Here is a 13805-nt window from a genome sequence, read left to right as displayed (position 1 = left end):
TTCTAGAATGGAATGAGAATGGCTCAATCTATATAGAACTCAATTCCTACTCTCCTCTATAGATTCAAATTTTCATTCCGATTTCGATTCCGATTTCAGTCACGAATCAAATGCTTCAGAGGATTTGGCCATTCCGATTCTGATTCCAAATCATTCCGATTCCTATTTCCATTTCGATTTCGGTTACGAACCAAACACCCCCTCAAATTGACTTATGGTAAAACAATTTGATCTTTGTTGACCAAACCCCGATAGGCCCCGTGCCTTTATTACCGGAGATAACTCCAAAACACAAACTTTTTGGCTGGTCATTGTTGCTTTGTATCTTATAATTTGTTGTTTTTTTGGAAGTAGGGAAAAAGGTTATAATCTCATAAAAGGCTACATTTTGTTATGCATTATTGTTTTCCCCAGTTTTCTTTAGGATAGATATGCTGATGTTTTCAAATTCTCTTTTAGATGTGAAGCAATTTGAGGATAAAATATATGCTGAGATAAGAGGAAGAATCAAAGAAGATGATATTTCCGCACCTGTTCGAAGAGGTTCATATTACTACTATGAGAGAACATTGATGGGGAAGGAATATGTTCAGCATTGCAGGCGCCTTATTACAAATGATGGCCCTGCTTCTGTGTTTGATGTTATGCCCACGGGACCAGAAGCATCTGAAGAGCATGTTATCTTGGATGAGAATATCAAGGCCCAAGGGCATGATTATTACAGCATCGGGGCTTTCAAAGTATATATCCCTTGTATGCTTCCTATTTAAGTAATTATGTTGTGATTCTCTGTTCTAGCATTTTCTATACATATATCCTGTGCTTTTCAGGTCAGCCCAAATAATAAGCTGGTAGCATATGCAGAAGATACTAAAGGTGATGAGATATATACTGTTTATGTCATTGATGCTGAGAATGGGACTCCTGTTGGGGCGCCTTTGAAGGGGGTGACATCAGACGTTGAGTGGGCTGGTGATGACACCATAATTTACATAACAATGGATGAGATTCTTCGGCCTGACAAGGTATGTATTGCTACCTCATTGACATTATTCAGAAGTAATGCAAGCTCATGATTCATGTTAAACAAGATACTCACGTTTTCATGACAGAAAGATCATCACATAGTTAACTGAATCAATATTCTTATGAATGTAAACTTGTCCTTGGCTTAATAGAAGATTGTTTCATGATGTCATATAGGAAATTTCCTATCACTAAGAGTTCTGTTACCGTGTTAATATGTTGCTTTAAGAATTTTGCTTTATGAAATTGGATAGCTTACCTTAAACATCCATTGTCATCTTGTCAGTTGCTCTTTTTTAGTATAATTGTATTACATAGGATCTAATGTATTACTTTGAATGCAATTGGCTTCTCTTATATCAAGTAACTGTTGAATTGCTATTCATATCTGATTAGCTCAGCTACATCAAACACCACTTTATTTCTTAATGTACTTCTCAATTGGTTTGCTTGATTGTGCTTTGGATAGTTTATTTTATGTTTGGCAATACTGGTCAAAAATTCGGATGCCAATAATTGTCTTGAACTTAATCTTTGATCAATTAACAGACTTTCTTTTTTATTCTTTTTTCATCTGTTTTATTGAAACTCGTGGCATATTTTTATCTTTGTCGATTCTCATATGCTACTCTTTCTCAGGTATGGTTACACAAGTTGGGGTCCGACCAGTCAAGCGACCATTGCCTCTATCATGAAAAGGATGACATGTTCTCTCTTGATCTTCAAGTTTCTGAAAGCAAGCAATATTTGTTTGTTGGGTCTGAAAGCAAAAATACACGGTCTATCTTTTACATAGATGTTTCTAAAAAAGAAAGTGGGCTCATGACTTTGATGCCTCGCGTATATGGTGTGGATATATCAGCTAGTCATCGTGGAAACCACTTTTTTATCAAGAGAAGAAGCGAGGAATTCTATAATTCAGAATTGCTTGCATGTCCACTGGACAATGTATCTGAAATGACAGTTCTGCTTCCTCACAGAGAAAGGTAGTGTGCATGTTTGCTGAAGTTTTGTATTGTGCATGTTTTGAATCTTGTTTTGCTAACAAGTTAATGTGCTTTAATTATTATTTACTTCAGTCTTTGTATAGCATAGATATGCTCTTATAGATGAGTTGTTTGTATAACAAAGTCTGAGATAGAGATTTTAAAATATATGTCAAAAAGATTTCTTATTATGAACATCATGAATGATTTAAAACTAGTACTTAGTTGTCCTATCAGCTGTCTATGTATTCAGGGAATAAAATGTTACCCATTTTCCACAAAAGTTTGCTTTTGAATATTCTCTTCTGCTGCTTCCATTTTTGTGTTGTGGAAGATGCCCTGGGTGCTCACCTAAGCGCTCATGCATGTTAAGGAACCAACAGAGTGCCTGAACATGACCCAGGTGATATGACATTAATGGGGTGACTCCTGGGCAGCAACCTCTCTAAAGTTAGGATTTGGTCTTCAGAATGTCTTTTGTCCCCTTCAATAAGAGAGTTTCTTTACTTTCATGTCCGGGGTATTTTTCATCCAACTCAGTGCCTGGGTCATGTCTTTAAGCAAGATGCATCAGGTCAGGGTTCAGGGGTCTTGGGGGTACAGAGTGACAAAGAACCTGGGCATTTTAAATATAATGTACAGCTCTTCTTTCTCTCTATTTTATAAAATCAGCTAGGATCTTTCTCTTTATTTTGTAATATCAGCCACCATCCATCTTAACAGTTTTTGGCATTTCATTAGGGAACAATTCGACAAGACTAAGAATTTCAAATTTCACAAAAAATCTTTTAAATTTGTAAAAATTCAGAAATTGTTTGGAAAAAAATTAAATAAATAAAAATGTAAACATTAATATTATATAAAAATAATGAATTTATAAATAAACCTTATATTAAATGGTTTGATGTAAGATTGTTTTCAAAACTGTTAGAAAAATTTACATAATTATATTTCAATCCAATGACAAAAATGATTTAACAAAAAATAATTTTTAAGATATCCAAAATACAAGAAAGTAGAGGGGGTTTTAAGAAAAACAGGTGAAAGGTAAAACAGTAGTCGAGGACTGAGTGAGACCCATTTTTAATAATATTTTAGGATTTACCATAAGCTAAAACATCCTGTTCTCTGTTGAAATTAATGTATTTTTATTTTTCTCCCCACTTCTCTCAGCCTTATTTCCAATTTCTTTACCATTTTTCCCACTTTGCACTCTATCCGCATTGCAAGCGGTAAATGGTACAGATCTCATGATTTCTTCACGAAATTCACATATTTTGGAAAGCTCGTATGATCTGTTCATGAACCACTGAATAGTATGGAGAACCATTTGGCCAGCTCTCTGGTGCAAGAGTAGGTTATGACTCTTTGAAAAAGTCAGTGAATTCTGTGACTATGCAAGGCAGTCTTATCATGCTTATTGAACAATATGTTTGACATTTTACCAGTGGCATCTTTGCAAAACTTGGTCAAAGCTGTCTTATCACGCTTATGAAATTATACTGTGCAACTGAGATTGTACCATGCAACATTGTTTTGATCTTCATAAACTTGTTCAGTATTTTTTTTTTCTTGTATTTTTTTTTTCTTGTAACTATGGGCATTTGTGGTCCATCTCTCAATTCTTCTTCATTCTGGCTTTATTTAAAATGTATCTTCTTTTCTGCAGTTACTTTCCTGAAGAAGTCTCTAATTGTTTCAAGTGTTACTTTCAAGAGCTTAATGAAATTTAAACTCTTTCAGTGTGAAAATACAGGATTTCCAACTTTTTAACGATCATATCACTGTGTATGAACGTGAAAATGGTTTACCTAAAGTAACTGTATATGGCCTTCCAGCCATTGGGGAGTCAATTCTACAACTGCAGGGTGGCTGGACAATTGATTTTGTTGATCCTGTGTATTCGGTGGATCCTGAAGAATCAGAATTTTCTTCAAGAATCTTACGGTTTTCTTATAGCTCTATGAGAACCCCACCTTCTGTGTATGACTATGACATGAATACGGGCACATCTGTTTTGAAGAAGATTGAGACGGTAAAGTGACCACATGCTTTATCTTTATTATGTTATATTTTTTTTATACATTTTGTACCTGCTAATGAGGAATGAAGTTTTTATGTAGATGATAATTGTTAACTTTGCAAATTCTAGAAAATTCTTATCTTTATAATTGATAACATTGACAAGGAAATAGATAAACTTTTTTTTTTTTTTGATCATAGCAGTATTTTTTTTTTTTTGTATAAATAATTTCTTGTCAGTATTATGAATTTTGGATATAATTCATTAAATATATCTGTGAAGGAGCAGTAGTAAACTGAATGTTGAGGCCATCATATTGTTCCAATATTTCACCACTGTTTGAGGTAAAAATGGCTAGATAAATCAATAATACGTTACTAGTTGTGTTTCTTGCTGTCTTATTCTAAGACTTATTTTCCTTGCAACATAAAATAAGCCATCACTTGAGAATAAAAGTGAAACCATGGTTTATCTGTTATCTTTGCAAACACAATAGCCTCCAAGTTTGTCTACAGAAGCATTCCAAAACCTTGAGCATTATACACATGGCCTACCATTTGCTATGACAACAGAAACTCTCTGAGCCTTCATCAATGTGACCTATAACCTCCGGGTGTGAGGTTCTCTATATATTTCTGCTTCTTTAATCAATGCACCTTGTTTATTTCGATTCTTGCTTAGAGAGAGGAAAAAGAAGATTGTACCTGATAAAAATAGGAGAATATGTAAGTAGTAACTTAAGTGGTAGAAAAATCTCTACTTAGATGGGTGGATCACAGCTATCCTTGCTTCATCTTATGTTCATCAGAGATCAGACATGTTCATCTCTAGTCTGTAGAAATTTCTGAATTTTAAAATGGAACTACATTGAAGAAAAATGTCCTAAAGAATGGGGAACAGTAGAATTAAAATCCAAAGGAAACTTCAGATTTAGCATATCTAGAAAGAAGTGTTACTTGTGCAGTTGTACGGACCCAGCTTATGGTTGCTACTGGAAGTGCATGAATTATACTAACTAGATAATGAGTTTATCTGTAAAAAGCTACTCACTACGGAACTGGATTTTTTTTTAAAAAATAATTTGTTATCTTAACACTTCGGATATAATTGACACACTTTTACAATTGGTTGTTTTTAGATTTTTTGCTGTTTCTTAATTTGCTGCTATGTAGAACATTGTATCAGAACTGAGTATCAGTATATAGTTATGCCCTTTTCCCTTCTATGTCAGTATTATCCTGTTAATCAAAAGTATGCCCAATATGAAATTTTAAATTGTGCTTGCATCCCTTATTTTTTTGTTACTTTCTGTTTGGTACAATAATACAGACTTTCCACTCTGCCTTCATACTAGAGTTAAGTGATGAATCTTTCCTTTATCTATACCCAGGTATTAGGTGGTTTTGATGCATCAAATTATGTGACTGAAAGAAAGTGGGCAGTTGCTTCAGATGGTACTCAAGTGTCAATTTCAATTCTTTACAGAAAGGATCTTGTAAATCTTGATGGGTCTGACCCTCTGCTACTTTATGGCTATGGTTCCTATGAGGTAATTTGTGATTTTATCACTTAGTTGATGGGTTTGGTTTTTTGGTATGGTTACAATTCAAATGAGGTAATAATTCCTGTCAACCAACCTGTAATTCCTATACCTAAAACAAGTAGAAACTTCAATTTCTGATTCTATGTTGTTGGAAAGATAAGTGATGCTCTCAATTTGTGTTGTTGAACCAAGGTGCTTCCGCAGTCAGCTGCTGCATAACCCGTGCTTATGCTTGGCACTTACATTTTGGCTCGTCTTAGGACCAAGTGAATGACAAGGTGACAACCTACAGGAGGGGACCTCAAATTTTTCTCTTGGCAGATGGAGGTCGAATAAACACTACAATTTCGAGAGGAAATTCCATCTTGTTTAACGTCACCAACACACCCCCCCCCCCCACCCCGCCCCCCACCCCCTCTTTTTTTTTTTTTTTTTTTCAGTTTGGTTATGATGTCCTATTGAGCATAATGATTAAATTTTGATGCTCTGTTTCCTCAGATCAATTAATGCTGGATCATTTATAACTTATATTTCTTCATGGCTGAGGTCAGATTGAAATTCTGAGACTTTGGCTGTGATAATATGCACCCTTGAACATGATAAAGTAGATAGAACCAATCCTCATCGGGCACTGATTTAAAATTAACACTGTGAATGGTATAGCATCTTGCCATGGGAATCCTTCTTATTATAAAGAATCGAAGATCAGAAAATGGACAACTCACTGTAGCATCTTTGGTATATTCAATGCAAACAGTTACGATTTTTCTGCACTGAACATTGTCATGTCTTGTCTATCCAATCCTTGTCTATTGGTGCTAGCATATTCAATTTTCAAGTTCACCATTGGCTTTTGGTTTGTGCAAAGTTGGTACGAAGTTGCATTATGAATGGAAGTTTAAGGAACTTGTTTAGGCTATGTGATTGTTGCCTTTGTCATCAACCATCATCTCCATCTTGTTAACTATGTAAAGCTTTTAGGCTTTAGCCTCATTAATATTTTCTTTTCTTTTCTTTTTTGTAATAACAGGTGTGCATAGATCCCAGTTTCAAGGCTTCAAGGTTGTCTTTGGTGGACAGGGGTTTCATATTTGCAATAGCTCACATTCGTGGAGGAGGTGAAATGGGGAGACAGTGGTATGAAAATGGGAAGTTGTTGAAGAAAAAAAACACATTCACTGATTTCATCACATGTGCAGAGTATTTAATAGAAAATAAGTATTGTTCAAAAGCAAAACTATGCATTAATGGGAGGAGTGCAGGAGGCTTGCTGATGGGTGCTGTTTTAAACATGCGCCCTGATCTGTTCAGGGTAGCTGTGGCTGGAGTCCCATTTGTTGATGTTGTGACTACCATGCTTGATCCAAGCATCCCATTAACTACATCTGAATGGGAGGTACTTACATTGCTACTACTAAGGTTTCCTCTTACGCGTATTCTAGTAATTAGTCAAGTCTTATGCTCCAATATCAAGTAAACATTTTTCATAGTTTGTCTTGTGATAGCCACCCTTGATTGCAGGGCCTGGTTTTGATTTTCTTCTCTTTTGAGTTGTACGGCTTTTTGTATTTGGAGATGACTAGGAAAAAGATGGGTTTTCTTGTTCTTTTGACTTTCTGTAATGCATGTGTTTTTTAGTTTCTTAAGGTTTCATCACATGAAATGAGTTTTAGATGATCGTCTGTTTCTTAGTATCCTTGTAAATTCTCTATGCAGGAATGGGGTGACCCACGAAAAGAGGAATTCTATTTCTATATGAAATCATATTCTCCAGTTGACAATGTGAGTGTTGAGTAGCCTACTATATTGTTTCACACATGTATTTGCAAGGCATTAGCATAAAGTCTTTTTCTTTTTTTTTTTTTGGGGTCCTAGATGTTTAAAATCTCTTTCTGATAACGGGCTTTCAAGTCCTGCCTCTTATTGCTTTCATGTGATTTAATAGACCAACAAAACATGTTGAACTTAATTCTAGGAGTACTTCTTCTGTCTGCTAAATGTTCATGATCTTTTCATTTAGCTGCTTTTCTTTCATGCTCTTGCAGTAGCTTCTTTGTCATTACAAGATAGCACTTTAGAGTTTTCTAGCCTACTACTTTTTATTTGAGTTATCTGGAAAAGGTTACTGGAGAAGGCATTTAAGGAAAGGGGTTTATTTGAAGGGCATGTATACACAACCATTAGTATACAGTGGCGAAACACACTGAACTGGAGAGTAGTAAGCTCATTGTGATCTGCAGGTAGTCACTGAAGCTGCTGCAATATGAGCTTGTGGATTTTGGCTTATAATCCATTAAATATTGAAACCATTGGTTTGGGGCTAGCCTCAGCTCTCACCCCCTTAATTTGCAGGAGTTTTGCCTATACTATTTATGCACACGTTATTGCACCTACTATGGAGATCCCACTCTGCTGCTTTATAAATCACCATTACCCTTTTTATTTTTTTCTGTGTTCTGCTTCTATAGTTGTTATCCATTTCTAGAAATATATTCCCCCCCAATTTTGATCTTTATGCACTTTATATATTATGGTGAATCATTAGTTTTCATCGTTCCTGTCTGTCTACTCTAGGTTTGTATATTATACCACCCAATTTGTCTCTATGCAAGTGTTTCTTGATCAATCTGGAATCTATATTTCCCTTCTATAGCTTGTCTATTACCATATGAACTTGTGACATGTAATATAAGCCAATCATGAATGGCTATATCCTGCTTCTTCGTGAAAATGATGTGAAATTGATGCTTGATTTGGCTGTATGGCAGATAAAAGCACAAAACTATCCCAACATTCTTGTAACAGCTGGTTTAAACGGTAAGTCAAACATCTCAGAGTGGGTAATGATATGTTATCTCAAGTAGTATCATGTAAATTTATTTGCATTGTGAAATATAGATCCCCGTGTTATGTACTCGGAACCTGCTAAGTTTGTCGCAAAGTTAAGGGAAATGAAGACTGATGACAATATGCTCCTATTTAAATGCGAACTTGGTGCTGGGCACTTCTCAAAGTCAGGAAGGTAATTATTAAAAAATTGCAGTTTCTCTTTGAAATGCTGCACCTGTTGCATAAAAGTTGTTTATATTTTGAATACAGCAAATAGTCAAATCTAGTGGCAGCTTTTCTTTACATTTAGCAGAACTTGGACAAATTAGAGTTAAGAATTTCTGGGAGTAGGAAGTGGGAAATAACAGTATTTGAGCAACAATGCCAGTTGATTCAATAAACGAAATGCATATGGAGTTGGGTTCTCAGTTACGGGTACCATCAACTGTGCTTGGTATCAAGAAGCAGTTTAACTTTAACCTGAACAATATTTACACATTACTGAGTTGTTGGTCGAAATAAAGTAAAAATATAAGCTTTGTTATGCATCCAAATGACATTTAGTCTGAATATATAGACTATGTTTTGGTGCCAATGTTATCCAGACACTTGGCTAGACAGTTTTTAGGCTGCACACATGTTAAGCTAGATTAGACATTCCATCTACTTGTAACACCCTTGCAAGACATACTGTAGGCAGGTCATGTGCCAAATAACATTTCCCAATTTAATTTTCAGGCTTAGGGCGATAGCTAAATCAGCCTGCATATGTTGGACTGACCCAAATGGGATTTACTCTGATTTTTTAAGCTTTTCTTCTTAAGCTTTCTTACTTCTGACTTTATGTCAATTGGATGCAGATTTGAGAAACTACAGGAGGATGCCTTCACCTATGCTTTCATCCTCAAGGCATTAGGCATGGTTGCGCCTGCTTCCTAGTTGACCATTTAAACCACTTAGACAAATTAATTTTTTTCCACATATGCACTTCTGTTGTTTCATTTCAAATATGAATTTTAATTGTTTTAAATTGTGGGCCTCAGAATGACTCTAGTTGGTTTTGATTTTTGGGTTTTTCTGACATGCATGTCAGACATGAGTGCCTATTAAAGTTTCTATTGTTTGGATCAGAAGTGAATTGTTGGAGGGAATTGTGTAGATTTATGTTGCAAAGATTGACATATTTACGCTGCATTCCTTTAGCTATTAGTTCAGCTACTGGGAGCCTGCAAATATTCATATTTCCCACTGGATATCAGGGGATTCTGCCTTTGCATGTATATTTATACTAGTTTTTTTGTTTTTTTTTTTGTTTTTTTTTTCAAGTATTTATCATACTTTGTAGTGGTTATATGAAGTCATCGTTTAGGTTTTCCGATGGTTTGTCTCAAATGACTACTCTTCCGAGCCTTGCATGACTTTCTTATTAGCTCCTAGCCAATCTTGGCCTTCTATGGTATGCTTGCATTTGTGATTCACATTCTTGGCTGATCACCTGAGATCATATCGATAAATCCCTTGTTTTCCTCATTCACCTTTTTCTTTCAGGACATTGCCTGTCTTCATGTTCAAAACAATCTTTCTAACATGCCGGCAACAATCATGAGGGGGGATATAAGTCGAACCGAGTTTGATCTCGGTTTGAAATTATTTTCATGCTTGAATTCAAAGATCAAGCTTGATTCGGTTCAACCAAGCTGAATAGAAGTCTACTTGATTAACTTGATAATCCTAAAAATAAAGCAGAATCAACTTGAGAATAAATATGAGCTTGGCTAAAGCTTAAATAAATGGTTGATTTCGAGTTTTAGTTCAAAATTTGTTCAGAATCTTGTTCAAAATATTGTTCGGGTTTAAATTAACGCTTAATTGATCCAAAGAATAGAAGAAAACATCAATCAAAACTTTAACCCAATGATGTTATTATTTATGAAAAAAATTATGTTTGCATAATTTAAATATTTGCACTTTATTATGCCAAGCTTGATCAAGCCAATTTGATTTTTGGTTTGATTTAAATTATTATTATTTTTTTTAAGCATGTTTTGGTGGTTCAAGCTTCGTTTGTTTAGTTTGGAGCTTTTCCAAACCAAGCCTGAGCTGAACTGAACTCCAGCTGCCCAATTTGTTAGACACCCCTAAGCGTGAATGTAGATATTGAATGCGGCTCTAACGCATAGGTGAACATTTTATATATGCACAGGAGAAATTTTTTATACACTATCTACGGTGTAGAAAATTTGATGTAGATTGTATTGCTACATCCTATTGGATTACATAGTCATCGTTTTTCAACACGTATTTAATGTTCGCAGTTCTAATTTTTCGTTTGAAATTTTGAACAATGAAAATATTTCTTTTTTTTCGAAAAAATTATGACATTCTGTGTAAATATTATAGTATCCTGCATTGAAATTATGATTTTCTGTACGTAGCATGCCATAATTTTTTCATAAAATATCATAAAGAGAAAAGATTTTTAATGACAAAAATATCTTTTCCTTTTTATGATATCCTGTGAAAAAATTATGACAGAAAATCATAATTTCAACGCAAGATGTCATAATATCTGCACAGGATATTATAATTTTTTTGAAAAAAAAAGAGAGACTTTTGCCATTCAAAATTTTAAACGAAAAAATAGAACTGCGAGCATTAAATGTACGTTGGAAAGTGGTGAAGTGGTGTACTCTACGTCGGATTTTCTACGCTATAGGTGGTGTACAAAGAATTTTCTATATATACAGGTGTATTGGATTTGCACGATAATTTTCAAGTGGCAACAGGTTTGGTCCCCAAAGTTATAGGCATTTGCCTGCTTAGATTTTGATGGCATTCTTCTATCACATTATTACAATTTTGAATGAGACCGAACACTATTTTCAGTTCAATTTCTACATACATTCCCATTGTCGCCTTCTTACATATTTTGGTAGTATCTCATTTACGTATTACCAAGTAAAATAATTGATGGTAGCTAAGCACCCATGAAGCAAGTCAGAAACAAAACATGATAAACGCCAATGAAGCAAATCAATAGCAAGATGTGATATTTTAATCAGTCACAAAGCCGAGTCCATCGGGTCTAGCGATTTAGTTTAACAACCAGTTGTCTATGCGTTTCATGTTTTTATTATTTGGTATAATAATGTTGATTCCTCCGTATAGGATGCCTTTTGTGTGTGCGTGTGTTTTTATTATGTTTCATCTAAGAGTTTGTGCTGGTGGAAGTGAATAAATCCTTAAAATCATCAATCCTATGCCTTCATGTTCCATCCACTCCGAGACTCATGACAAAAAGTTCTTTCCAACGCATAGCTTTTACAAATTGTAATACTAGATATAGCTTTCTCAATTAATTAAACATATTATCTAATAAAAAACGAGTCCGGATATTGGATTATTTTACTAGTATATTCTAAATAAATCAACACAAATCCAGCCATACGAGGTAGGGTGCACGCCAGCAGAGACACCTCCCTATCTCTTGTGAAAAATAATTTAAAAAAAAAAAAAAATGTAAAGAGGAAACAAAGAATAACTCAGCTCCGAAGCTAAAAAATAAATGGAAGTAAATGAGATCAGAGCTTCAACTTAAACTTGCAGCTGCTTGATTTGATGCTAATCTGATTGCTGGTACTCAAACTATTCACCACCAGATTGCACTTGACCCTGAAGGTCATCTTCCACAGCTTGAGGCTTCCAAACTTCACCCTCACCGGCACATCACCTTTAAATAGCAACGGTATCGTCCCGGTCTGCTGCTGCTGCTGCAACTCCGTAAGGATCTCGCCTCCCAGCTGGGTCTCTCCGGTCAATATGACGTTCAACACCGTCGTGTTCCGGTGGCCCTGATAGAACGCCGGGAAGCTCCCGTTGCACAGGCTGTTATCGGTATACCACACGCTCAGATAGCTCCCATCCTCGTAATAGATGCCGATCTTCTTGTTTGGATTCCTCGCCGTGACCGTCATGTTGAAGCCGGCCGTGACGGTCATGTTATTGTCCACATCGAATGATGAGACCCTGAGACGGTCGACCGAGTACTTGGGTATCTTAGGATCGAAGATGAGGTATAGAATTCCAGCAATGGCTGCAATAAGGATGATGAGGATGATGATGGTGAGGACGGTCCAGCACAAACACCTGCAGCAGCTGCACCTCTTCTTCTTGGTTGGTTTTGCATGGGCCACCGGGGTGGTGCCTTGCAATGGAGCTCGTCCATCGGCAACCTTGTGCTTATCGGACTGCGAGAAGTTGCGGGGTGCTGGGGGAGCTGATGGAGGTGGGGCTTCGACGTCCACCGGATGAATCCTCTGGGGATCAGCCATGCCTGAGGCCGAGTCTTGGCCACACAAAAGCTATAGCTTGGCTATTGTTCTTCTCCTATGCTCCGGTTCTAATCAACCTGAAGGCCTTGAGATGGGAGGTTCATTTAAGCCTGTTGACAGAGGCTTATATAGAGAGTTCCTGGATGGTGTCTGGAGGCTTCGGATTCTAGTTTTGTTAATTTGTAGGCTGCCATGCTTGACCTTTTCTCTTTGTTTATGTGTAGTAAATTATTGAGGCTGGTTGGGTGTGTACTTTCCTTGCACCTAATTGAATCAGTTGTTAACTGTGAGCAAATGTTTTAGCTGCAGGTGTGGAACGTGTTGTGTGAACGGGATACGTTGCTTGTGTGTGATGTCTACACGCCAAATACGCCTACCAGAGGACGACAAAAGAGTTGATTTTTTCGCCTTGGAAACTTCTTTTTTTGTTTGCATTGAACGCGCCCCATTTGACCGGAAACGGTATCCAAAGTGATTACAGGCAGCCTCTAATACTTGGTGAGAAGAAATTTTTACCAATGAGATAAAGAGAGATCCAGGGGAAAGAAGTTCCAGATAAATAAACCATCAGTTGCTTGACAAACTAGTCTTGCTTAACTTGCAGGCCCAAAGTTTGTGGTGCTCAAATGGTGACGATGGTTTTGTCGAGGAGTTTCCCAAGTTGAAAATTTGTTCTGACGATTACTTTTGTGAGCGTTGTGCCACGAATGAGATGTTTTTTTGCTTGGCCTTGCGAACTTTGATTTGAGTTTCGTTGTTTGTGTTTGAGGCTCATCAAACGTCATGACATGCTTTTGGATTTACATGTGTTTAAGAAGTCCAATCACTCGATTTTTTTTATTAGGTTAAATTGTTTATTAAAATTAGGATATTATTTTACTGTCAAAATTGTGAATGAGTCACGCGGGGACACGGATCTGTCTTTGAACATGGATGCCTTCGTCTTGTGACAAAGCGTACACTAGAAGGGTAGGAAATGGCACATAAATGAGGTCAGAAACAAGGAAAAAAAAAAAGATTACTTACCGGGAAAAAGAACCTGAGAGGGAGAGATGCCTGAAACTGAT

At 36.2% G+C, this 13805-nt stretch overlaps 2 protein-coding genes across 2 annotated transcripts; one reads left to right on the top strand and one right to left on the bottom strand.

Moving 5' to 3' along the window:
• Positions 1-459: 459 nt before the first annotated feature.
• Positions 460-9660, top strand: LOC105055466 (uncharacterized; the record flags this gene model as incomplete). Its single annotated transcript, XM_073246639.1, is given in 10 exon segments — positions 460-740; positions 831-1025; positions 1666-2012; positions 3756-4047; positions 5426-5584; positions 6609-6974; positions 7295-7360; positions 8347-8395; positions 8477-8600; positions 9268-9660. Coding segments are annotated over 10 exon segments (1958 nt in total), but the record flags the coding sequence as incomplete, so codon positions are not given.
• Positions 9661-11802: 2142 nt separating this feature from the next.
• On the bottom strand, positions 11803-12830 carry LOC105055467 (NDR1/HIN1-like protein 6). Its single transcript, XM_010937284.4, has one exon. The coding sequence runs from the start codon at positions 12736-12738 to the stop codon at positions 11989-11991; it is 750 nt and encodes a 249-aa protein (XP_010935586.1). The 5' UTR covers positions 12739-12830; the 3' UTR covers positions 11803-11988.
• Between the last annotated feature and the right edge of the window lie 975 nt (positions 12831-13805).

The sequence above is a fragment of the Elaeis guineensis genome, chromosome 12 (genome assembly GCF_000442705.2).
Source record: "Elaeis guineensis isolate ETL-2024a chromosome 12, EG11, whole genome shotgun sequence".
NCBI classification, from domain to species: domain Eukaryota; kingdom Viridiplantae; phylum Streptophyta; class Magnoliopsida; order Arecales; family Arecaceae; genus Elaeis; species Elaeis guineensis.
Note: the sequence above shows the minus strand (reverse complement) of the source record. Positions and strands in the feature narration are given on the sequence as shown.

Bases quoted from the DNA above. Each gene is read 5' to 3' on its own strand.
- LOC105055467 (XM_010937284.4), bottom strand. From the start codon at position 12,738: ATGGCTGATCCCCAGAGGATTCATCCGGTGGACGTCGAAGCCCCACCT.